Source organism: Babylonia areolata, chromosome 10, assembly GCF_041734735.1.
Source record: "Babylonia areolata isolate BAREFJ2019XMU chromosome 10, ASM4173473v1, whole genome shotgun sequence".
Classification (NCBI taxonomy): Eukaryota; Metazoa; Mollusca; class Gastropoda; order Neogastropoda; family Buccinidae; genus Babylonia; species Babylonia areolata.
The window spans coordinates 38,318,193-38,344,203 of record NC_134885.1 but is presented as its reverse complement, the minus strand read 5'-3'; the positions used below and the strand labels follow the sequence as shown (position 1 = coordinate 38,344,203).

Genomic DNA, 26,011 nt, shown 5'->3' with positions numbered 1-26,011 from the left:
CACACACACACACACACACACACACACACACACACACACACACACACACACACACACACACACACACACACAATGTACACCTTCCACACATTCACGCCATCTCTCTGCTTCCGTGTCTGTCTCTGTCTCTCTCACAGTCTCCCTTTCTCACTCAGTGTGTGTGTGTGTGTCAGTGTGTGTGTGTGTGTGTGTGTGTGTGTGTGTGTGTGTGCCTGTCGCTGCCCCTGTAATTGATTTTTCATCGTGAACAAGAAAGACCCCCACAAGCAGCTATCAGGGTTTTTGTGACCATCGACCATTAGATGGGGGGCCGGAGAAAGAAGCCGAGGGGGGGGGAGGGGGGGGGGGTTGGGAGGGGGGGCTGTTGGTTGGGGGAGGGGGGAAAGGTGAGTTCAGGGGGGGGGGGGGGGGTCGAGCTTAGAGGTCGCGGCTATTTCTGGACGAAGGCCAGACTGTCTTTGGGCGACGATAGAATGTGCACAGCTCAGCAGCTTGCGTCAGTTAGGTCATGGAAAGTGCATGAGAGAGAGGAAGAGAAAGAGTGAGAGAGAAGAGCGGGAATGAGAGAGACAGGGGGAGGTGGAGGGGGAGGGAAGGAAACGAAACGAAAGGGTTATTTACCAAGGTAATGTTGATAAGCAAAATACATGCATTTTGCCCACCAAGCCCTGGGGATCATGTAGATAAGACAAAACAGGAAATCTAAATTGATGAAAAAAGACAAAAGACATAAATAGATAATAAATCATTTAAAAGAAAGCAACCGAATACATAACAAAGGAATACAAAGCTGTGAACGGCAAAACAGAAACTGTCTGTGTCTATCCCTCTGTACTGTAGTATGCTGCACTTCCCACACTTACATTTCAGAGACAGTAACAATACTGTACCTTTTGAACACTCGGATGTTTCTGGAACTTCTATACTAATGACATCTCTCTCTCTCTCTCTCTCTCTCTCTCTCTCTCTCTCTCTGACTCACTGTCCTATCCATCTGTCAATCTTAGTGTGTGAGGGGAGGGAGGGGGTGCTGTCAGTGTGTATGCGCGCGTGTGTGTGTATGTATATGTGGGTGTGGGTGTGTGTGTGGAGGCGGGAGGTGGGGGTTGTTTTCTTCATTATGTATACCCTTCTGCATGAGAACCTTTTCCTTTCATTTGTGTGTGCTATTCGTAATAGTTGTTGATTAGCAAGGACAGATTGGAAGAATAGGCAATGCCTAAAATCTTCATCCTTGAATAAAAACGTTTTGAGTTCTGAGTTCTGAGTTCTGAGTTCTCTCTTTCTTTTTGCTGGCGATTTAAACACACGCATTGGAGACTGGTCGTTGATACTTGATGACTTCCTCATTGACAGTGATGGAAGTCTCCAAGTCAGAAACTGCAGAGGTAATGTTGTTAATGGTTTTGGCAAGTATTTGATAGAACTTTGTGGTACCTTTCAGTTTACTTCATTGAACGGTCATGTTAATGGAGATAAAGAGGGGAGGTTTACTTTCTTGACTGAAAATGGAAAGAGTACCATTGATTATTCCTTATTATTCTGTTGATTTATTTACTTAGATGAACAGGTTTATTGTAACTGCCAGAGTGGAATCACAGCATATGCCTGTTGAAGCATTTATGACTAGCAACTATGACAAACCTGACAACAGTCAATCAAGACAAAAGAGGGAAAATGTGCAGAAAATGAAAGGGATGCTTCTAAAACATATGTATCTATAAGAGAAATATCCACACCTAGTAGTACTCAGTCAGTTCTGGACGATGCTTATAATGATATTGATGCTGATGTTGACTGTGCTTTTTCAAAGTTTGTTAACATTTTACTCCAAGCAGCTGACTGCATGCGTAGGACGATGCATTATGGTGATAGCCGACGAACTGCAAGTGTCAACAAATGATTTGACATGGAATACAGAGAGTACAAGCGTGTCGTCAGACGTGCGCTCTCCTCTTTTACCCACTGGGGAGAGAAAAGACACGGTATTGCACATCGTGAACAAATACCTTGTTACCAGTCACTTCTAGATGAAAAAAAAAGAAAGAAAAACTGTCATAATTCCCTGCGTGATTTTTTACTAAAGAACAGAAATGACAGCCAAGCTTTTTGGTCTACAGTAAAATCAGTTAAACGTAAAAGTAAAAAACAACCCGACATTCCAGTTGTCACTTGGAAAAATTATTTTCAGCATATTTTAAGTCCGCAGACCAACTTGGACAATGTTGATGACCATGTCCAACAATTGGCAGAAAATAAAAATAACGAAGTAATACCCCCAGCAGATACTGGAGATGATGTAGTTGTTCAGGATCTTGATGCTGAGATAAGTCTTGATGAAGTTAAAAGTGTGATTCATGGACTGAAATGTGGAAAAGCTGTTGGTCTGGATGGTGTGGAAGGACGAGGGCGGGGAGGGGGGCGAATTCATCAAAGCATCAGAAAATATAATTGCTCCCTTTTTAACCACGTTATTTAACAACATTTTTTAAAGTGGTTACTTCCCTTCAGACTGGACACGCTCAGTCATAATTCCATTGCTGAAAAATGGTGATGCGAACAATCCAGAGAATTACAGAGATATTTCTTTGCTGAACATCGTAAGCAAAGTATTCATATCAATTTTGAATAAAAGATTATATGACTGGACTGAAAGGGAAGGAAAAATTGTAGAAGAGTAAGCTGGTTTTAGGAAGAAATACTCCACAATTGATCATTGATCATGTTTTTACTCTGTGTAAAATGTAGCAGAAAATGTGTCTATGGCACGAAGAAGAGCAAACTATATATCGCATTCATTGATTACATGAAAGCTTTAGATTCAGTTAATTGTGATAGTTTGTGGGCAGTTCTTCAAAAGATAAAAACGTCAACTAAAATTATCCGCATGCTCAAAGGAATGTATAGCTCCGTACAGTCCTGTGTTCGCTGGGGTCCTGTTATATCAGAATTCTTTGACTGCCCGGCTGGAGTAAAACAACACTGTTATATCCCTTGCTATTTTCAATCTTGATTTCGGAAGTTGCTGATGAGGTTAATAAAAATGGAAAACATGGTTTTCAGTTCATACCTGGTTCACAAGAAATATTTCCCCTGCTGTTTGCAGATGACATTGCTTTATTTTCTTCAACTCCAGTTGGATTACAAAATCAACTGAACAATCTTGAAAAAGCATCGAAAACTCTCGGACTAAAATTTAATCTGAGCAAAAACGAAAATAATGATTTGTAGAAAAGGTGGTCATTTGTCAGAAGCTAAAAAATGGTTTTATAATGGTGAGGAAATTGAAATTGTAAACAGTTATAAATACTAAGGTTTCCTATCGACTACCAAACTATCTTTTGTTTCTGCATTAGAAAAAATATGTGGGCAAAGCAAAAGAGAGGGTGGTCGAAATCATGCGTACAATGTGGAATCTTGGGAACATGGAGAGAATTGTATTTTTTAAACTGTTTGATGCACAAGTGAAACCCATGTTGCTGTGAAACGGTAATGAAATATTTGCAAACGTATACCACATTGCAAGAAACACCTCCAACAAAAGATAGAGTTCTACCACGTTTCCTTAGACTTCAAAAAGGCGTTTGACAGAGTCTGCTAGGAAACACTAGGGGCCATAATGACAAAAAATAAGGTAAAAGCTTATAAACATTATCGAGCAGCTAATTTCCAAAGCGACCATTGCGGCACTCACAAACTATGCTACTGGAGAGTGGTTCTACACTTCAGGCAGAGGACAGGGCTGTCTTCTGTCTTCATAACTGTTTAAAAATATCCTGGAATTCATCATGATTGACATGCTTGAAAACCATGACAGCATAATTAGCATTGAAGAAAGAACCACATCGAACCTTCGCTTCGCAGATCACATTGATGTCCTGGCAGGAAGTGAGCAAGAACTTGCCAAAGCTTGTTAAAGTCTGGTTGAAACATCAAAAAGATATGCCGTGGAAATTAATGTTTAGGGCCTGTGACAACGCCACCACTGTTGATATAAGTGTCCAAATACTGAAGCTAGAAACTGTTCAATGATTAATGTACCTGGAACCATCATCAGTAATAAAGGATCCAAACCAGAAATCCCCTCAAGCATAACAAAGAGAAAATCAGTACCGTCCAGACTGAAACTTGCATAGAAGGACAGCGATATCTCCACGAAACACAGTATCAGATATCTCTATGCATTGGTACATAAAGTCTTCCTGCATGCATGAGAGACGTGGATCCTGACGGTGGATTTAGAAAGAAGAATTCTCGCTAATGAAATGAGAAGTAATCGCAAGACACTAAAATGATAAAGATGAGATACACTGTTCACATCACCAATGAAAATGTGCACGAAACCATCAAGCAGCACAGTGTATCGTGTGAAGATCTGCTGACATCAGCTAACAGAAAAGGAAACAACGTTGGTAAGGCCACGTAGCAAGATCCAATGGACTTAGAAAAAACAATCCTCCACCTGTTGAGGGAGGGAGAAGGGAGAGGAGGAGAAACGATGGACGGACAACTCTGCAAGATGGACAGGAAACCAGTTTGCAGAGACTCGGAGGAATCTGGTGAATAGTTCTTCATTGTAGCGCCCTAATGACTTTTCAAGGAGTTAAAGGAGAAGAAGATATTAGAAGATTGGACTTAACAATTACGTGCAATCATGTTGTTCAGTCACACACACAGACGCACACACTGACATACAGAAACACACGCGCACACACACCCTACATCCCGAACCATCTACCCATCCACAAACACCATATTACAATATCACAATACACTGTATACAATATTTCAGCTGAAGCCTTAATCGAAGGGTGGGGGTGGGGGGGGGATAATTGCAAATGAAACCCCAACATGAAAGCTTCAAACCAAACCTATTTGTTTTTCTCCAGCCACGTCCATCATGCTTCCACCCTATCAACTTACTTTATATTGCACATCAATATGACTTCACTTCAGTTGATCAACAATATTACTTTCGTTCTCTGCCATGTTTTTTTGTAATTTCTATTGTGCGGAAAACAAAATCTGGCCACCTCTTCAGCACCGTACATCCTGACAGCCACGTCTGCACACTCAACAACGTTTTGAAAAAAAAAGAGAGAGAGACAGAGAGAGAGACAGAGAGAGACAGAGAGAGAGAGTGAGAGAGAGAGAGAGAGAAACAACAACAACAACAACAAATAGAAAAAAAAAGAAGAAAGAAAAAAGAAAAACACTATATCGAAATCGAGGATGTAGGAAGTGGGAAGAGGAGTTAAGTAGTTGGGGGGGAGGGGGGGGGGAGGGGGGGGGGGGGAAGGGGGTAGAAAGCGGGCAGATACTTGATTTACGAGTAAACTCTACGCGCAGGTTAGTTTCTTGATTATTTGACTCACAAATTCAACCAATAGTACAGTATGGTGCTGAGTTATGGGGACTGGATAGAGCAGCATTTAAATTGTGAAAATGTACATTTATTTGCATTAAAAAGATATTTGTGCATAGAAACACGAACAGCTAACAGGTATCCTATTTATATAAATTCAGTTATGAAGTGCGTTAAATACTGGCTAAAATTAGTAAGAATGCATGAGGCTAGACTACCTCACAAAGCCTACAAAATGTGATTCGATCTTGATGCATGTGGTAAAATAAACTGCGCTACTAACGTTTTTAAGTTGTGCATGTTTGGTTTTGGTTATGTGTGGCTTAACAAAGCTGTGGAAGAGATTGACGAGTTTCTTCTGATTTTCAAGGAAAGGTTAAAGCTAAAAGAAATTTGAAAGGGACAAACATTTTTGTGGGGGAAGATTTCTCTGCGCGCGTCAGAGAAATCAGACGTAATCTTTCGCCCCACTTAAAAAAGGCAAGATCAGAGGGAAAAAGAGCGACGATGGTCTATGACCACTTAATCATTGACAGCAAGAAGTATTTTCTGGATGGCCGTGGTGGTCTGAAGGAAAATAGATAAGGGTGGGGCCGGCCAGTTCGGAAAGCATGTCCTTTCCTGGGTTTGGGTGAGAAAGGGAACCATGAAATGTGTACACCGGTTGAATTGTCTGTCTCAGGTGACAGTGACACTGTTGAGACATGGTTGGTGAACCAGAACAGACCCGCTAAACTGTCTTCTGTTTGCACGTGCAGCCAGTTGGAGAGCACGGCGTGTATATATGATACACATGATGTTATTAACCTTTCTCGTTTTTTCTGTGGAATGTTAATGGTTTGTATTCTAAACTTGCTGATTCTGATTTCGTTGCGTTTATTTTTAATACTGTACAGACGGCAAGAACGAGGTGCACTTTGTTCTATCCTCTCCTGTCTTGTGTGATTTAAGAGTACAGTACATACCATTGAAATATCTTAAGTTCCCAAGTCAGTTTAGATTGTCGTTACTTATGGCATCAGCGCATGAACAAACTATTAGAAACCTATCAATTTATCTGTATAAATCGTTTAAGCTCCGATCTGTTCTTATGTCTTAGTGTATCCAGTAACGACTTACATACGGACAATGTGGTTAACTTAACTGAGCGCTATTAACACGCATGTAAGATATATTATTTAGCGTCAGTTGAATGCAATCTTTCATGATGTGTATTATGCATTATTCAGGTGCGGGTATATTACTTGAAAGAAGGTATGATATATTTATGTTAGTAGAACGTATGTCATTTTACAATGCACGATGCGCTGTCTATGAAGAATTTGTGACACCCTTTAATAAGGGGCAATGGCCTATAAATGAATAACCCATTCATTCATTCATTCATTCACTCGTTCTTTCTCTCCAAGTCTCCCCCCCCCCTCTCTCTCTCTCTCCACTTCACACTCTATCTCACTCTAACCCCTCTCTCTCCTCTTTCTCTTTTTCTTCTCGTACTTCTCCTGCCACTCGAGGCTCTGTCACACTGGTTTATCATGTCCAATAGATAACCAAATGGTGTTTTCCAAACCAGCCTCCATGATGAAGCGAACGGCGTCGCTGACTGACGACTGGGAGGACGCGGGTTCGAACTCCAACGCCATTGTTTCTCGGCCCTTGACCCAGATTTGAGTGTGCTGTGGGCTTAACTAATGGGAAAGACAGTCGAGAATGATCCACAGGAGGTATGGCGTCTTCGGAGAGAGAGAGAGAGAGAGAGAGAGAGAGAGAATGAATGAATGAATGAATGAATGAATGAATAATCTTTATTTTCCAATGTTGAAGATATCATATCATATCAGCACTTTGCCCGACTTACATATCTGCCGTTGTTCTAAAGAGACACACAAACATATACACATATATAATAATTATGCTGTTATACTCAATACCTTGTATGGAGTTAAGCGCCGAAACACTTGACTGAGGGGGGCTTTTTCTCTGAAGACCTTGTACTGTCCAGCTCTCCCTAGAATTTCTTATCACATATACAGTGTACAAGCATAACGCAGCGTCAGACAGACAGAGACAAATAGACAAACCATGTCATGACAAAATCGCAGTTTGGATCTGCAACGCGACAAAAACACTGAGAGTGCACACCATACGCCGGCTAAAACGAAACTCTGATAGGGTAGAAAGACAACGATCCCAAACAACAATGACAGTGGAAGCGGGGAGGGTGGGGGGAAGGGGGGTGGGGCTGGGGGGCACAGGTGGCAGACTGTGTTCGAAAAAGTCGAAACGGATGGAAGAGGATGGAGAAGAAGAGAGGGGGGGGGGGGGGGGGGGGAGAGTAGATCGCAAACTGTAATGGGATGAGAGGGAGATAGAGAGAGAGAGATAGAGAGAGAGAGCTCATGCTATGGGGCGTGATGGGTCAGATAAAACACTGGGCCATTATGTGGTACGCTGGTGAGGTGTGATGTTCTATATTTCTGTCGTGAGGTGTGTTGATCTATGGTTCTGTAGTGGTTTGTGTTGTTCCATAATTCTGTCATGAGGTGTGTTGATTTATGGTTCTCAAGTGAGGTGTGTTGTTGAATAATTCTGTAGTGAGGTGTGTTGTTACATAATTCTGCAGTGAGGTGTGTTGTTGAATAATTCTGTAGTGAGGTGTATCGTTATATAATTCTGTAGTGAGGTGTGTTGAACTATGGTTCTGTCGTGAGGTGTGTTGATCTCTGGTTCTGTAGTGGTTTGTGTTGTTCCATAATTCTGTAGTGGTTTGTGTTGTGTTATGGTTCTGTAGTGAGGTGTGTTGTTCCATAATTCTGTAGTGGTTTGTGTTGTTCCATAATTCTGTAGTGGTTTGTGTTGTGCTATGGTTCTGTAGTGAGGTGTGTTGTTCCATAATTCTGTCGTGAGGTGTGTTGTTCTATGGTTCTGTAGTGAGGTGTGTTGTTCTATGATTCTGTAGTGAGGTGTGTTGTTCTATGATTCTGTAGTGAGGTGTGTTGTTCTATGGTTCTGTAGTGAGGTGTGTTGTTCCATAATTCTGTAGTGAGGTGTGTTGTTCCGTAATTCTGTACTGAGATGTGTTGATCTATGGTTCTGTAGTGATGTGTGTTGTTCTATGATTCTGTGATGAGGTGTGTTGTTATATGGTTCTGTCGTGAGGTGTGTTGTTCTATGGTTCTGTAGTGGTTTGTGTTGTTCCATAATTCTGTCGTGAGGTGTGTTGATCTATGGTTCTGTGTGGTTTGTGCTGTTCCATAATTCTGTCGTGAGGTGTGTTGTTGAATAATTCTGTAGTGAGGTGTATCGTTCCATAATTCTGTAGTGAGGTGTGTTGATCTCTGGTTCTGTAGTGGTTTGTGTTGTTCCATAATTCTGTGGTGGTTTGTGTTGTGCTATGGTTCTGTAGTGAGTTGTGTTGTTCCATAATTCTGTAGTGAGGTGTGTTGTTGAATAATTCTGTAGTGAGGTGTATCGTTATATAATTCTGTCGTGAGGTGTGTTGATCGCTGGTTCTGTAGTGGTTTGTGTTGTTCCATAATTCTGTAGTGGTTTGTGTTGTGTTATGGTTCTGTGGTGAGGTGTGTTGTTCTATGGTTCTGTAATGAGGTGTGTTGTTCCATAATTCTGTGGTGGTTTGTGTTGTGCTATGGTTCTGTAGTGGTTTGTGCTGTTCCATAATTCTGTAGTGGTATGTGTTGTTCCATGATTCTGTAGTGAGGTGTGTTGATCTATGGTTCTGTAATGAGGTGTGTTGTTCCATAATTCTGTGGTGAGGTGTGTTGATGTATGTTCTGTAGTGGTTTGCGTTGTTCCATAATTCTGTAGTGGTATGTGTTGTTCCATAATTCTGTAGTGAGGTGTGTTGTTATATGGTTCTGTAATGAGGTGTGTTGTTCCATAATTCTTTTGTGAGGTGTGTTGTTCCACAATTCTGAAGTGATGTGTGTTCCATGGTTCTGTGTTGTTCTGTGATTCTGCAGTGATTGCGCTGTTCTGTGGTTCTGTAGTGCATACCTAAACCTCGCAGAATGCCCATTGGGTGATACATAATCTTTGCACAATGCCCATTGAGTGATACCTAAATCTTGCAAAAAAAATCTGTTGGCTGATACCTAAACTTTACATTATGCCCATTGGGTGATAACTAAATCTTACAGTTTGCCTATTGGTTGATATGAAAACTTTCCAGAATGTCATGTAAGTGATACCCTAACCTTACATGATGTTGTCTTGGTGACAGCTAAACTTTACAGGATGTCGATCAGATAATACATAAAACTTTCGGGACTCCGATTGGATGATACATGAACCTTTCAGAATGTCCACTGGGTGATACATGAATCTTTCAGGATTTCCATTTAGTGATACCTTAACCTTGCAGGATACCCATTGAGTTATGCCTAGACCTTTATAGGATGCCCATTGGATGGTGCATAAACCTTATAATATGTCCACTGAGTTATACCTAAACCTTTCAGAATGCCTGTTTGGTGATACATAAACATTTAAGAATGCTCAGTAAGTGATACCTAAACCTTTCAGGATGTCCATTGGGTGAAACATAAACCTTAGATGATGCATTAAGCGTACAGTACGTCTATTGAGTGATAAACCTAAGTAAACATTTCAGATTGTCCACTGATACATAAACCTGTCAAAATGTCCATTGGGTGTAATTTGGGAAGTTTCTTTTTTATGAGAACATAATTTTCAGTGACGGTTTGATATGACAGCTGCTGACGTCACAATGACAAAGGGAGACCAGGAGGCGTCACGGTGGCGGTGGGTAGTCCTGGCATCGTCTTTCTTTTCACTCCTTCTCAATGGCTACGGACAGTACCACGCTGGCGTTCTGAAAGTGGCCATGATAAGTCATCTCAACACTGACGTCAAAATCACCACGTGGCTGATGTCGTATTACGCTGGTTCCTTTGCACTGTCAGGTTGGTGGATGTGAACAGTTTTACTGGCATACAAGAGGCAAAGCCTTCGTGGTTCACGTGCGATTCCTGCTGAACAACAAAAAAAAAAACTTCGGGGGTGAAAGGAGAGGGGGAGTTGAGTGGGCGGAAAAGAAAGGGGGGGGGGGATGGGTAGGGTGTGTGAGAGGGGGGGGGGGCAGAAATGGGGGAAGGGGAGGCCTACTACGTAGACATTAGATTGGCCTATATTGATCCAAATCGTATTTTGCTCGCAAAACTAAACGAGCATTTTCAAACTGAAGCGTGTGTGCTTGAATCCATCCTTTCAATCAGCATTCCCTTGTTTTATAAAAAATAATAATACATATTCGTCAGAATCTTCATCACCTCTTTCTGGCTTCAGTAAATTAGTAAAAGCAACGGCAAACGCATTTTCAGGTGTAATATAGACGAAAATCATTCTGAAGTCCAGTTCTTAGTACAAAATAATGCCTACTTAAAACATACAGAGCGTGATATTGTCATATCCGTGACTCAAGTCAGGGTGACCTGAGGTGTGCATACTGTTAAAGTTATTAACACATGCCTGTCTAAACCTTGCCTAGCACAATATCACGCTGTTTGTAAGCACTAACAAAAAACAAAAAAAACAAAAAAAAACAAGCAGGTAATTCACACACACGCGCACAAACACACACACATACCCGTGCACACTCACGCGTGCATGCACGCTCATTCAAGTACACACACACACACACGCACGCGTGATAAGATCACACAGCAGTGTGTTGGCTACAACACCACTGCGATAGGAGTTGGCCCAGTTTCACAGCAATATTGGAACCATCCGATAACAAGAGGAGAACAGGTCAGGTGCCCTTGCCTTGTTTCCTGATGATTAACAGCCAGTCACCAAGGCATGTTGTGACGATTAAAGCCCCAATGTCATCAGTGATGAGTTTTGTATTTGTATTTGTATTTCTTTTTATCACAGCAGATTTCTCTGTGTGAAATTCGGGCTGCTCTCCCAAGGGAGAGCGCGTCGCTACACTACAGCGCCACCCTTTTTTTTTTTTTTTCCTGCATGCAGTTTTATTTGTTTTTCCTATCGATGTGGATTTTTCTACAGAATTTTGCCAGGGACAACCCTTTTGTTGCCGTGGGTTCTTTTACGTGCGCTAAGTAATGCTGCACACGGGACCTCGGTTTATCGTCTCATCCGAATGACTAGCGTCCAGACCACCACTCAAGGTCTAGTGGAGGGGGAGAAAATATCGGCGGCTGAACCGTGATTGGAACCAGCACGCTCAGATTCTCTCGCTTCCTAGGCGGACGCGTTACCTCTAGGCCATCCCTCCACGTTGCTGTTCCCAATACATCCTCAGTGTAATGAGTGATGAGTTGTAACCCTGACTGCCCCACTGTTAAGGCCCTTGCAGCCCCACTGGTATGCAGAGATCCCAACTGTCACGATTTCTCTGTACTTTTTTTACGCTCGATCGCAGTTTGTTGCGACGTTAACTCACTCAGTACGGACAGTCCTCTCTTCTCCTCTACACAGACCCCTCGGATGTCCAGTGGGTGTCTGAATGACCCAACCTTTAGCTTCCGTCGTAAGAAATGTGGTATTCTTTGTCAACATTCACCTCTTCAGTATAAGAGCCTTCCTCTTGCAATATTTTGATGATGGTAATTGGGGTGAAACGCTGTTAACGTCGTCTCTTTCGCCGTTCGTATGGAGAGAGTTAATCTAAGGTCAGAATTGTTCGACGAGTTCATTCTCGACTATATAGCATGTGATGGCACACGCTCTAGACCTATCGATCACGAGGCCATGGCAGTCACTATTAACCTTGGTTTCACATGATGATGCTCACCTAATCGCGTGTGTGTTTACACTGAAACAGCAACGAGTGGACCAGTCAGCTTAATTGTTTGCCCGAACAAGAGAGAACGTAGCTAAATCAAGTGTTTGCATGCACCAAAAATAAATAAAAGAAAAAGAAATAGAATAAATAAAAAGTGTTTGTATGCCTTGTAGATAAACTGTACGTTTGCTGATGTGGCTCAGAGTCCGTGTGTTCCTACCAAATTCAGAACGTTCCCACCAAATTTCCAGATTGTTCCTACAGACACTTGACAGGGGTTGGCATCTCTGGGCATGAGTGACGAGTTGTTCCCCTTATTTAGTCCCAGCGTTGTGGGCTGTGTGTTGTACCGCTCACTGCTCCGATGTCTTGAGTGTTTGTTGTGTCCTTTACAGCCCCACCGTTATTGAGAATGTGATGTGTTGTGTCTCCTGAGTACTGTGCCCCTTACAGACCCAGCGTTATGAGTTGCTCCCCTTACAGCCCCAGCGTTATGAGTACTGTGCCCCTTACAGCCCCAGCGTTATGAGTTCACACTGAGTTGTTCCCCCTACAGCCCCAGCCTTATGAGTACTGTGCCCCTTACAGCCCCAGTGTTATGAGTTGACACTGAGTTGTTCCCCTTTCAGCCCCAGCATTATGAGTTGTTCCCTTTACAGCCCCAGTGTTATGAGTTGTTTCCCTTACAGGCCCTGTGGGCAGTGTGCTGGTCAACATAACTAGCTGTCGGACGTGTGTAGTGCTGGCTGGCCTCCTCTGTCTGCTGGGCTTCGTCCTCACCTCGCTGGTGACCCATGTCGTCGGCCTCTTCCTCACAATCACCCTCATCGGTGAGTGTATAGATCACTGACATTGGTAGGTGTATTGATAACCCTGATCGGTGAGTGTATAGATCACCGTGATTGGTAAGTGCACCCCTATCGGCAGGTGTATCGATCACCATCATCGGTGAATTGGAAGTGCACCCTGATCAGTGAATACATTGATCACAATCACTCTCATCAGTATGTGTATTGATCACCGTCGCCCACATCAGTGAGTGTATTGATCACCGTCGCCCACATCAGTGAGTGTATTGATCATCGTCGACCTCATCAGTTACTGTATTGATCACCATTAGTGATTTTAACCTTCTGAATAACACGGTTAACCAAATGTGAATGATTATGATTCTGAAAAAGTAAAACGCGAACAAGCATGGATGATTTCTAAACAAAGCACCAACCATCCGTTAGTGACATATGATTTTCCAAATGAAAAACGAACCAAATGTGAATGCTTATGGTTTCCGAATAAAAACACTAACCAAATGTGAATGGTTATGATTAACAAACAACCAAGACTGGTAAGTCTTCACGCACAAGGTACACAACTTCAGATCGATGCTGCTCATGCTGCCGATTCAGAGCACACTGTGAGGGATCTTCTTCTTCTTCTTCTGCGTTCACTCGTATGCACACGAGTGGCCTTTTACGTGTATGACCGTTTTTACCCCGCCATGTAGGCAGCCATACTCCGTTTTCGGGGGTGTGCATGCTGGGTATGTTCTTGTTTCCATAACCCACCGAACGCTGACATGGATTACAGAATCTTTAACGTGCGTATTTGATCTTCTACTTGCATATACACACGAAGGAGGTTCAGGCACTAGCAGGTCTGCACATATGTTGACCTGGGAGATCGTAAAAATCTCCACCCTTCACCCACCAGGCGCCGTCACCGTGATTTGAACCCGGGACCCTCAGATTGACAGTCCAACGCTTTAACCACTCGGCTATTGCGCCCGTCACTGTGAAGGAAGATACCACTCTTTATTGTGTGTTAACCATTTGCTCTCTTAGCCTCGCTGTTCTTTCATTTTCAATGGTTATGATTTTGAAAACAAAACAATAATGAAATGTGAATCATTATGATTTTGGAAATGAAATACTGACCAAACGTTGAATCATTATGGTTTTCCATATACTACTTTAACAAATCTTGTTGTTGTTGTTGTTGTCATTCTTCTTCTTCTTCTTAAAAGTCTTAGTATTACTGGCAACATAATTATAAATAAATTTCTATCATGACACCCAGTACTAATGACTGGGAAATGACAACAATACAGTTTTCATTTCCGTGTTTTCCAAGGGATCGGCCAAGGAATGTGCAACACGGGTGTCTTCATGGCTCTTGGATTCTATTTCCCTGAACAAGCCGGCATCGCGCTGGGAGTGTCCATCTCGGGTGGAGCCTTGGGTATCTTCATGCACCCGCCCTTGCTGCAGAGTCTGGTGGACTGGTACGGGCTGCAGGGAGCTCTGCTGCTGAGTGGAGCCGTCGCCTTCCACGCCTCCCCTCTGGGGGCCCTGATGAGGCCCTGCAGGTGGGTATGGAACGGGGTGGTGAGGAGTAGAATGCAGTGGGGTAGAGTGGGGAAGGGTGGAGTGGAGTGGGGGTAGAGTAGAGAGAAGAGTTGGGCCGTCGCCTTACACGCCTCCTCTCTAAGGGCTCTTGTGAGGTATCGGGTGGTGTGGTGTTGTAGAGTGGAGTGGATTGGGGCTGGGTATGGTAGAGTAGAATAGATTGAACTAGAGGTATGGTAGGGCAGAGCAGAATAAAATATAGAAGAGTTCTGCATGCTGAGTGGGGCCGTCACGTTCCACGCCTCCCCTCTGAGGGCCATCACTAGGTCCTGCAGGTGAGGGGTACTAAAGATGGATAGAAGATACATTAGAATAGATTAAGATAGGATAGGAAGATAAGCGTGCAACAAGGTGGAGAACAGATCAGAAAATATCAAGATAGGATAGGAAGATAAGGGAACAGTGCTGAAGGAGAATCCTTGGTAATCCTTTGCAGTCTGCGTTCTCAGCGCTGAGGATATCACAGTCCAGAACTAGAAGCACACAGGTGTCAGCAAGTACAACAGAAGTCTACTGTCTGAGGAGGGGTGGATACTGCTATGTGACGTCTGTTTCTTGCAGCAGCGAAACGTTGTCGCCTGTCCTCTTCAAAGGCATTCTGGAAATGAGAAACCCCCATGCTGGTCTTTTGCTGTAAAGCCTTGAAGTTCGCGACGCTGTATACTGTTCCACTTGTGGTAGCTCTTTAAGGTGTCCTTATACCTCGATTTGGCCTTTCCAAGGGCCTGCCTGTATGTTATCCTTGAGCTGACCATACATAAGTTGTCTGTTTATGCGAATGTTGCCCTCTTTGATCACATGCCAAGTCCATCAAAGCTAAGTATTCAGCAACATCCACTCAGTGCTCATTAAGGCAGTTCTGTCCAGCACCTGGATTTCTTACCTTTTCCTGCCAGAAGACTCCCATGATCACACACAGCGATCTTGTATGGAACTGTTTTAGCTGCTTAATATGCCGGCGATACTGCATCTACGTTTCACATCCACGGAGCAGTGAAGAATTGACGACAGCTTTGTAGACCTTGATTTTTGTTAACAGACTGCTGCCTTTCTGCTGGATGACCTTCTCTCTCAGTCTTCTGAGTGCTTGGCTGGCCTTTTGGATTCTGGATATGATCTCTTTACCGTCTGCAGAGACTTGCTGCCAAGTTACTTGAAGTTCTCCAGGCACTTCAGCCACACTCCATCTATAGTGATGTTTTGCTGTGGCAGGCTTGTGTTCAGGACTGCTTCAGGTCTGCATAACGCCGCACTTCCTCAGCTTACTGATCCCACCATCTGGCTTGTGTGTCATAAAGTTCTCTCCAGGTTCTGACTGACAGTCTTTCTATTTGTCTTATCAATATGCACAGTTTGGGTGATTCTTACTGTCATTGTAGGCCATTCTCTTTTCACTCGCTTGACCTGTTGAACCAGTCTTGGTGAAGCCTCGTCTTTGGGACTAGTACTGCCTTGGCTGTCTTTGTGACAAATTCTTTGAACTGGTTCCACTTTTCCTTTGGTACACCGAATTGAGGTCCCAACGCTGAAAACTTCTCATCAAGGCTGTAGTGGAACGCCTGTTGATATCTTCATGAGAACAGTCTAGATGTTTAAGGCCAATCTGGTGAGGTTGAGGCGGCTGTGGTGTGGAGGGAATAAGTGGATGTTAAGCTTGGCTTTAACAAGTCTGTGGACCATCCAGTAAATTGCACCACTCTGGCATCGAAGTCGCCAAGCACTATGAGGTTGTTGGAGGCAGGTGCTGCACGTAGCAGAGTGTCCAAGTCAGCTTAAACCTGCTCTCTGAGACCCGTCGGCTACACATCAACACATTTTACCAGCCAGTCGAATCCACTGCTTAGGGTGTAGCCACTGTTACACGCGAACAGCTTTGAGGAGCAAGAAGTGAGAGTGCCAGTTTGTGACCAGTTACGGAATAACTAATCCGTACAGCAAAATATGTTCCTCCATCAAAGGTACTGCTCCCACTTGACACTCCACACACCCTGGGGGAGAATGGATTGGAATATGTTGACACAGGACAGGAATGTCATTGTGCAACCTGTGGAGGGATGGGGGCGTGGGGTCGGAATAGATCGGAATAGATTAGGTCAGAACAGGAAGATAAAAGTTGAGCATGAGGGGAGGAACGAGGGGAGAATACACTGGAATAAATAAGGTTGGGACAGAGAAGGCAGAACACGAGGTAACAGGTGAGAACAGTGCGGAATAGATTGGTATAGGATAGAACAGAATACAAGATAAATGGTCTGAACACAATAAAATGATTCTCTTGATAATTTGTGAAACACAGGCAGACTAGAACAGAATGGTAAAGTACAAAAATGTCACGGTTCACAACGAAGTAATATTACAGTTCATATCACAATGGTAATGCAATAATCACAGCATTCTTATGGCTCCTGTTGCCTCTCTGGTATGACTACAACATGGTGCCTGTCACTCCTCTGAAATAGGTATAAAATGGTGCTAATTATCTCACTGGGAAGGGCACTACATATTATCTATAATTATCACTGGGATGGGTACAACATTGCTCTGCTTTTCCCTCTGGGATGTATATAACTTTACACCTGTTATCTTTCTGGGCTGGGTAGAGATTGGTTCCTGTTATCCCCGTTTTCCCTTTTCAGTCTGAAGATGGTTGAAATACAGCTGTAACTACGATGGAAGCTGACTTGTACTGATTTTCCCTCTTCAGCCTGGAGATGAAAGCAACCCAAGGGAGACCAGGAGGCAACACCTTGCAGAAGTTATGTGCCCTTTTCGCCAGTGTTCGAGGTCTGCACAAGTCCCCGCTGACGTCACGGGCCATGGCGGCTTTCCTGATGTCTCTGTTCGTGATGTCCCTGGCTTTCCATTCTGTGCTGGTTCTTTTGCCCTACCATCTTATTCATGAGGGGTGAGTTTTTGTCTTCACTGGTCTCTTGTCTGGGTTCGTTATGTCCCTTCCTTTCCATCTTTCCATCTCTGACACTTTTCTGAAAAAGTTCAGATTTTTCTTCCTGGCCTGGTGCAAGGACATGGAATCAGATGTCAATGTAAAAAATAATAATGATATTAAATGTAGCCAAGCGCTCAGCTGGCTGCAAATAACCATAGTTCAACTCACAGTGCAAGCCAAAAGCCGACCTATAGCAGACGCCTTTTCTGCAACTAACACACCGGTCTTCAATGACTCACTCATAATGTGTGACGCCATTCCCGGTTTGAATGCAAAGCCCATTCTAAACCTATTCTCTAAACATCTATTAAATCAAGTCTCTGTATTGTTCGCTGCAGTATCATATTTGTTGTGCTACACACACATTTTAATCAGTTAGAAGCATTCTTGATTTCAGTTTCATGTTCATCAGTGTAAAGATTTCAACTGACGCTAAGCTTACGTCATTTTGTACTTCTCGCCACACACCCACTCTTCAACTAGTGTCTCTGTACGCCTTTGGGTAAGCTGAAACTTGTGTTTTTTGCTGCAGTGTATTAAATTAAATATCCCTTTCGTCGGATCAGTAAACTGCAAGTATTATATACTGGCGGAATCGTCGCAGTTCCATCTTTAAATCTGTACCATTGTGTTTGTCTACGTTTAAATGATTAACTGTAATTTTCAGCGACAAGCTCGCTAAAACTGATCCTTTTCATGTGGCTTAAATTAAGATTATATATTCATCTTAAATAATCAGCACTTCATTTTCTACTCATTAGAAAGTAGGCGTTGAGCTCTTTCTTTTGCGACCTATTCGACGTAAATCGGTTCAGGAATCATTTAGAAATCTATCACTAAACACCTTGAAACAAACACAATGATAATCAAATTTCGTGGGATTTGAGCTGATTCGCTTCACGGGCCATGCTAGCGTCAGCGCAGTTCGCTTAACCTGCATAAGTAGACGGGGTGGGTGATCACTGGTCATTTTTCGCCTGGCCAGTCACTGGTCAGAGCCTTCTCTCTCTCTCTCTCTCTCTCTCTCTCTCTCGTCTCACCCACAGTGTGTGTCGCGGTCCCAACGGACAGTGTCTCGCTACGTATCACTTTTGTTGTGTCCTTATCAGTGCACTGTTTTCTCTATTCTCCTCATTTTCTTATCTTCTTCTCTTTCATCTTCTCCTAAATATTGTAAATAAAACAAAAGAAAACCCTTCTGTGACTGGCCTCTACATGTTTCCGGCCCGCGTGGGGATTCTTTTCTATCCTTTAATTCAGTAAATAAATCATTAGTAATTCTTTTGTACTTTTAATAGAATAATACCACTTGGGTACTCGGCTACCAAAAAATAAAGAAATAAATAAATAATAATAATAATAAAAAATAAAAAAATAAAAAGGAGGGCTTCAGGAAAGGAGCAGCAGAAGACACAATTCAGCTTGTATGCCAGCTATGTCTGAAAGAATTTTTTTTAAATTGGGAAGGATGCCCAGAACATCTCAGGCACATCTTCAGCACAACTATTTTATCTACTCTGGAACTCTGGAAAGACACTGTCGGGAATGACCAGATGTCAGAAGTGATGCACAGTGAAGTGAATTATAGATGAAAACCGCAGAGAAGAGGCTCTGTCACTAAAGATTGGTCCGGACTGGGATACACTGTAAAGGAAAATAGAACAAGAGAGGCAAGGCCTTCAAGACTCACTTGTGACTGAGAGTAAAGCACACAAGCTTTTTATGTATTGAGTATAATTTCAAAATGTAATGTTTAAGATGAGGAAAATCAGTTTAAAGCAAATTAAGTCCCCTAGCGGTAATTACAGAGTAATTTCCCTTTTTTACTATCTGCACCAAAACGTTTGCAAAATAAATAAAACTTCCATGCTGAGCAAAAGAAGTTCCTGTTTGAACAAAAAAATGATAATAATGACTCCTCTTGTTGTTGGGTCAGAATATCAGATCAAAGTGCCAAGTTTAGAGAATACAAAAAATATGAATATAACAGTAAATGCAATTTGCATATAATTAGGCTTCATTATTTATTTTTTCGTGCCCATCCCAGAGGTGCAATATTGTTTTAAACAAGATGACTGGAAAGAACTGAATTTTTCCTATTTTTATGCCTAATTTGGTGTCAACTGACAAAGTATTTGCAGAGAAAATGTCAATGTTAAAGTTTACCACGGACACACACACACACACACACACACACACACAACCGAACACCGGGTTAAAACATAGACTCACTTTGTTTACACAAGTGAGTCAAAAAAGGGAAGTGAATGGCATGCACAAAGTCAAAGCCTCCAGCCTGACAGTGAAACTTGAAGCACCGACACATGCTATCCAGTGGCTGCTATCCATACGTATCCCTGCAAATCAACATGCCGTGACTGACTGACTCTGAACTTCCTTTAAAAGGTCTACAACGGAATGGGGAGCCAAGGATGGCATGAGGCAATACGCAACATCAAGATGGAAACTTTTATACGGATGTACTGCGCTTCCGCTCTTGTCGAGACTCGTCCATCACCCCAGGACTTGGGGAAAGGAGATAAAGAGAAAATGAAGAGTAGTTATTGGATCCTCGGCGAAAAAGGGTTTATGGAAGCCGTGGGTTGCCTCAGCACTATGGGATCCTCCCCAGCCGCTGTCGCCAGAGGGACGCAGGTCGACACGTTTGGACGACGATTGAACTGCAGGATCTGCTGCAATAACCAATCGATCACCAAGCTGCCTCCCGTCCGGATTTTATTGGCTTTTACTCACTTAGATTTTCCCAAGACTACCCACAAGGAAGCGAGGCCATAATGAGGGTTGGGCCGTAGCATAGGGGTGGTGGGTAGTGGGGAGGGGCAGAGTGGTTGGATAGGAGGTGGGTAGGAGGAGGGGTAGACAGTGGGAAGAGAGCAGGGATAGTGTGGCTGGAGGTGTTGTAGGTAGGGGGATATAAGAAAGGAGGTTGGATACATGGTGAGTGAGGGTTAGGACTGAGTAATCCCAAAGGGGTCAGAGGGGTGTAGGGACGAAGGGATAGGGTATGGGGATGAAGGATAGAGGGGGAAGGTGTAGGTGGGGCGGGCCGGTGGTAACATGTCAACCAACACGCATTTACGTGCATACATATGCATATAATTTTATCGACCACACTTTGCCTGAATGATGATTGAATTTGGCCAGATAATGATCATCGATGCTGAATTGATATGCTGGCTTGAGAAAAACAAAACTATCGGAAACTGCTACTGTTAATTGAAAGTAAGAACAAAATGTTAAAAAAGACGGCAAAATAATTGACTGGACGAAATGAATAATGAATAACTAAATGACTTATTAAATAGACAGTGGATGAATGGGTTAATGAATGAATGAATGAACGAACGAACAAACAAATAAATAAATAAATGGGAAAATAAATAAAGAGATGCCTCCGTCGGTCAGTGTTGACCGTGGATATATCCCAAATCGTGTATGCGTTACTGTTACAGCGCCGCCTGTGGCTAAAAAGTCCGACGGTTGAGTGACAGTCTCTGTCACACAAGTGACACTGACAGATTGACTCTGTGCTGTTTGAGCTGCAACGTTCCTTTCTGCGGGTTCGCATTTCTTCTGCTGCACAAATTCGTCTTTCTTCTCCTGGTTTCAGTTGCTCGGTCAGAGTGTACCGCCAACTGGAGCGAGGTCCTCCCGGTGCTCTGTGTGAATTTGGAGAGCCGTTGCTCAGGTTAGGTCCGCCAGTTTCTCTCTCACCTGACGTCAGTCTCCATAGAGAGGGTCTTTGTGGATTGGACCCTCCTCGTATCGAAGGACGTTGCACAGCCAGCGAAATTAATAAATAAGTAAGGTATCAGTATCAGTAGCTCACTGCGTTCGGCCAAATCCATATACGCTACACCACATCTGCCAAGCAGATGCCTGACCAGCAGCGTAACCCAACACGCTTAGTCAGGCCTTGAGAATTAAAAAAAATAATAATAATTAAAAAAAATAAAATATATAAGAAAAAAAAAACAAACAATAATAATAATAACAATAATAATAAGGCGCAAAATCTTGATAGTCAACTCTAGGCGCACACAGAGTAAATAAATAATGTTGTTTTTATATGTTGAGTCTCTTTTAACGCAAAGATCTCTTTTAACGCAAAACAAGGTAACTAGGGATATCTGCCATCGCACTTTCCGCTACTCAACCATGATACGTGGGTGACCTCTGTCTATTGATGGTATCCGAGACGTTCCGACGGGGCATAAACCACGGACGGTCGCTAACGCGAAGGCACTGATAGGCCATGACTGATCAGATCGATTATCTCGCTCTGATCTACACATCCCATTCCCGAAATCTTGCAGAGGCACAACTCCAGTCCTCTTTCTGTATTGTGGCTCAAGACCGATGTATATTCAAACATTTCTGAGTTCTAAGTTCATTCTGTCTTTGACTGTTAACCGCTATTCGTCCTTGGCGTCAGTCTTTAGCTGTTGTTTTCTTTTTCTCTTTTTTCTTTCTTTCTTTTTTTTTCCCCCAGAGGACTGACGCCCACAGAATCATCCTTCTCTGTCTCTATCGTCGGAATCGGAAGTCTGATTTCCCGGCTGGCATCCGGTTTCCTGGCCCATGATCCTCGCGTAGGGAACTTGCTGGTGTACTGTGGCCTGCTGGGATTACAGTCTGTAGCTTCACTGGCAGCGCCCTCTCTCATTGCGCAAGGAATTGTGGGTACGTACAGGAAGCATTACAATTCCCAAATGTAACACTGCTTTGTCTTCGTTCTTCTCTTTGTGTGCATTTGTTCTGCTGTGAGATATGGATATTTAATTTTGAAAGTAAATCGTTTTAATTTCTTTACAGGTAATTATAAAACAAATAAGTCGTATACAACATGACGTCAGCAAAGAGACAGACCCATGGGAAATGGAGAAAGAAGATAGAATAGGGAAAAGCAGTTAATAGTAGCGATCACTTTCAATATTTTAAATAAACCACTTTGTCAGCCAGTATTCATGTCATTAGTTGTTGAAAAATATAGATATACGTATATGTACATCTACACAGATACATATATAAACGTGTCTGTATCATCCAGGATAGTTATCTTCGCATCAAGGGTTTTATTGCTTAACTTTGATCCACATATTTTCAGCTACAGTAGATTCTTGGGTTGTTTTTTTTCTCCAATTAATGGTTTATAGAAATCCCAACATCAACGGAACATGACAGAGTGTTTATTTTCAATGTATTTTTCCACATCAGAACGTGCTTTGAGACGTGTTTGTATCTATTAAACTGTGTTATTTCTTCAATCCATTAACATATGCAACATTTTACTGTGAATGAAATGAAACAAGATATCAAATTTGTTACATTTATAGTATGTGTGGCTACCATGTGGAGTGATGGCCTAGAGGTAACGCGTCAGCCTAGGAAGCGAGAGAATCTGAGTGCGCTGGTTCGAATCACAGCTCAGCCGCCGATATTTTCACCCCCACCCCCAGTGGAGAGGGAGAAAATATCGGCGACAGCTGTGATTCGAACCAGCGCGTTCAGATTCTCTCGCTTCCTAGGCGGACGCATTACCTCTAGGCCATCACTCCACTTAATATTGATATATCAGTTATCATGTTAAGGTGAAGTATTGATGAATCCAACCATTGTTGTTCTACCTTTATTACTATTATTATTATTAATTTGTTATATTTACTTTTTTTCCTCCCAAGGCCCGACTAAACGTGTTGGGCTACGCTGCTGGTCAGGCGTATGCTAGGCAGATGTGGTGTAGCGTATATGGGTTTGTCTGAACGCAGTGACGCCTCCTTGAGCAACTGAACTGAACAACCAGTTTGATTCATCCTCTCTCTTTATTCCTCCCGCCGGACAGGGTGTTATACGTACAGCTTTATGATGGGCCTGTACTATGGTGGGCTGTTCACTGTGAAATACCCTATCCTTCACGACATCGTGGGTCTCCATCATGTGGCCACCGCCCTCGGCCTGGCTTTCTTCTCCTTTGGGGTCGGGGGACTTGTGGGGCCACCGCTCACAGGTGAGTCTTTGTGTCACTGCCTGTCTTTGTTCTGCTTGTTCTTGTTCTTCTTCTTGTTCTGTCACCACTGCTGCTGCTGCTTTTTCTCCTTCTTATTCTGCACTTTTTTATGTTTATTTCTATGTTTCTATATGTTATTCTTCTGCTTTTATTCCTCCTTCCTTTTCTTCTCCTTCTTCTTCTTCTTCCCTGGCACTTTTTGATATTCTTCCTCCCACCCCTTCCTCCCCCTCCCCCCCTTCCTCCACCCTCCTCCTCCGGCTTTCCTTCTTCTTGTTTCTTCTTCTTCTCATCATCATCAGCATCGTCATCTATATGTGTGTGTTTTCTTTTCTGTAGAACAATTACGGTAAAGTCCTCTTAAGTGCCAAGTACGTATCTCATACGTTCATAGTGACGTCACTGATTACGTCATCAGAAGAAGGGAAATAACTGTGGTAGGCTGAAAATTAATACAATTTATCTAAAGTGGTATAATATCTCCTGACCATTTTCTCAGTTTTAGGCTTATTGTTTTGGATATTGTTTTATGATTTGAAACACCACTGTTTACTGTTTTCCCGTGGCACTGAAAAGGGTTTACAGGAAACAAACTATCGATGATTAGTTTGTAGGTACGACAATAATAATAATTAGTATTTACACAGCGCTGAATCTTGTGCAGCGACAAATCGACGCGCTTATGTGTATAATTTGTTTTGTTTTTTACGTGCGAGAAACAAGTTCTGGATGACTGCTATAATTATAGGTTCATGCTATGTTGTTATGATTTCTGCAGAACTGGTGCAAGAAACAAGTTTACATCCGCACGTTATGTTTTGGTTTATCGGTAAGTTCACTCCAATCCACCTCTCTCTCTCTCTCTCTCTCTCTCTCTCTCTGTGTGTGTGTGTGTGTGTGTGTGTGTGTGTGTGTGTGTGTCTGTGTGTGTGTGTTATAATTATTCAAGATGTGCAACAGTACGACTAAAGTGTTATTCCCCCTCCCCGTCCCCCTCCCACCCCCTTGTCCGGAAGGCAATAAAAAAAAATATCAAGTGCCAAGTGTCAAATGTCTTTCTGCTTGTCTCTCAAGAATGAACAGTTTTTGCATTCATGAATTTATGTATATATAAGTGTCTTTCCAACTGTCAGTCACATTCTTCTGTCTTTTTTCTTTGTCTATCTTTCAGTCTTTCCGTCCGACTGTCTGTGTGTCTGTCTGTGTCTTTTGAAACAAAAAAGGTTGCTAGGTAACACTTTGCATCTGCTTGGTAATCTGACATTTTTACAGAGTGTTTGCCTGATCGCCTCTCGTTCTCTCTAATACAGTCTGTAGCGCAATACGGTTTGGAATTATGGGGTCTAGATAAAGCTGCCATTCATTGTGAATCAGGACATGATAGTAAAACATTTGCTTTGAAAATAATATATATTCTAGGTGTAGACAGGCAAACGCCCAACGATTTGATTTATGGTGAAACGAATAGCTATCCGATATATTTAGTTTCGGCAGTCAGATGTATTCGTTACTGGCTCAGATTACTACAAAAAGAAGACAGCAGAATGTGACGCAAAGCTTGTAATATGTTAAATGGTTTAGATGATAGAGGCAGAGAGAACTGGGTAACTAAGATTCGTCATTGCTTGTTTTAGCATGGTTTTGGTTTTGTTTGGTTAAACCAAGGTGTTGGCAGCATTCAGGCGTTTATTTCTGTTTTTCGCCAACGATTGATAGATTGTAGATGGCAGAAATGGTCTGATCACATACAAAATTGTGAACGGTTTAGTTTTTATAGGAATTTTTGCAACATGTTTGGTCTGAAACCTTACTTAATGTTAAATATGGATAGACATTTAAAATATATGACGACTAGATTTAGATCATGTCTTTCGGAATTAGCGGTCCATCATTATAGATACAGAACATGTAATGATAGTAATTCAATTTGTCCATTATGTAAAGACTCACAAGACAATGAGATACATTTTGTTCCTTCTTGTTAATCTCGTAAGAACATTCGAGAAGAATTCATTCCACCTAAATATTATAGACAACCTACATTGTTTAAATTGAACTTACTAATGTCATCAACCTCTCCTGAAATTGTTCGAAAATTTTCTCTATTCTTTCATAAAGCTTTCAAGTTCAGAGAAATTATAACTTCGTGACAGCATTTTATTGTTCTACATACTGAACTGAAGCACTGTTTTACATATGTGTTAGTTTTAGTGAATATTTGGACGTTAACAAGCATTGCAATGTGATGCTTGTCTATATATAAAATTATAATGTTCACATAGCCCTTCATAAGGGGCCTAGGTCTATGCATGAATAAACCATCCGGAATCTGGAATCTCTCTTTCAGTCTTTCTCTCTGTCTCCCGCTGTCTCTCCATGTCTCTCTGTATGCCACTGTTTCTCTGCTTCACTGTCTCTTTCTGACTCTCTGTATCTGTCTGTCTGTCTCTTTCTGTATCTTTCTCTCTCACTCTCT

At 42.4% G+C, this 26,011-nt stretch overlaps 1 protein-coding gene across 4 annotated transcripts in view; it reads left to right on the top strand.

Annotated features, from left to right (window-relative positions):
* LOC143286581 (monocarboxylate transporter 13-like) overlaps positions 1 to 26,011 on the top strand; it is a 36,733-nt gene that overhangs the window by 8,417 nt on the left and 2,305 nt on the right. For 3 of the 4 annotated variants that reach the window (XM_076594202.1, XM_076594201.1, XM_076594204.1), the window contains exons 2-9: positions 6,939 to 7,089; positions 10,099 to 10,308; positions 12,845 to 12,985; positions 14,286 to 14,520; positions 17,265 to 17,465; positions 22,021 to 22,211; positions 23,371 to 23,535; positions 24,314 to 24,364. In XM_076594202.1, coding sequence (XP_076450317.1) covers positions 10,113 to 10,308; positions 12,845 to 12,985; positions 14,286 to 14,520; positions 17,265 to 17,465; positions 22,021 to 22,211; positions 23,371 to 23,535; positions 24,314 to 24,364 — 1,180 coding nt within the window. In that variant the 5' untranslated portion in view covers positions 6,939 to 7,089; positions 10,099 to 10,112. Of the gene's footprint in view, positions 1 to 6,938; positions 7,090 to 7,806; positions 7,853 to 10,098; positions 10,309 to 12,844; positions 12,986 to 14,285; positions 14,521 to 17,264; positions 17,466 to 22,020; positions 22,212 to 23,370; positions 23,536 to 24,313; positions 24,365 to 26,011 lie in introns of those variants that run through there. The other variant, XM_076594205.1, reaches the window with a different exon arrangement.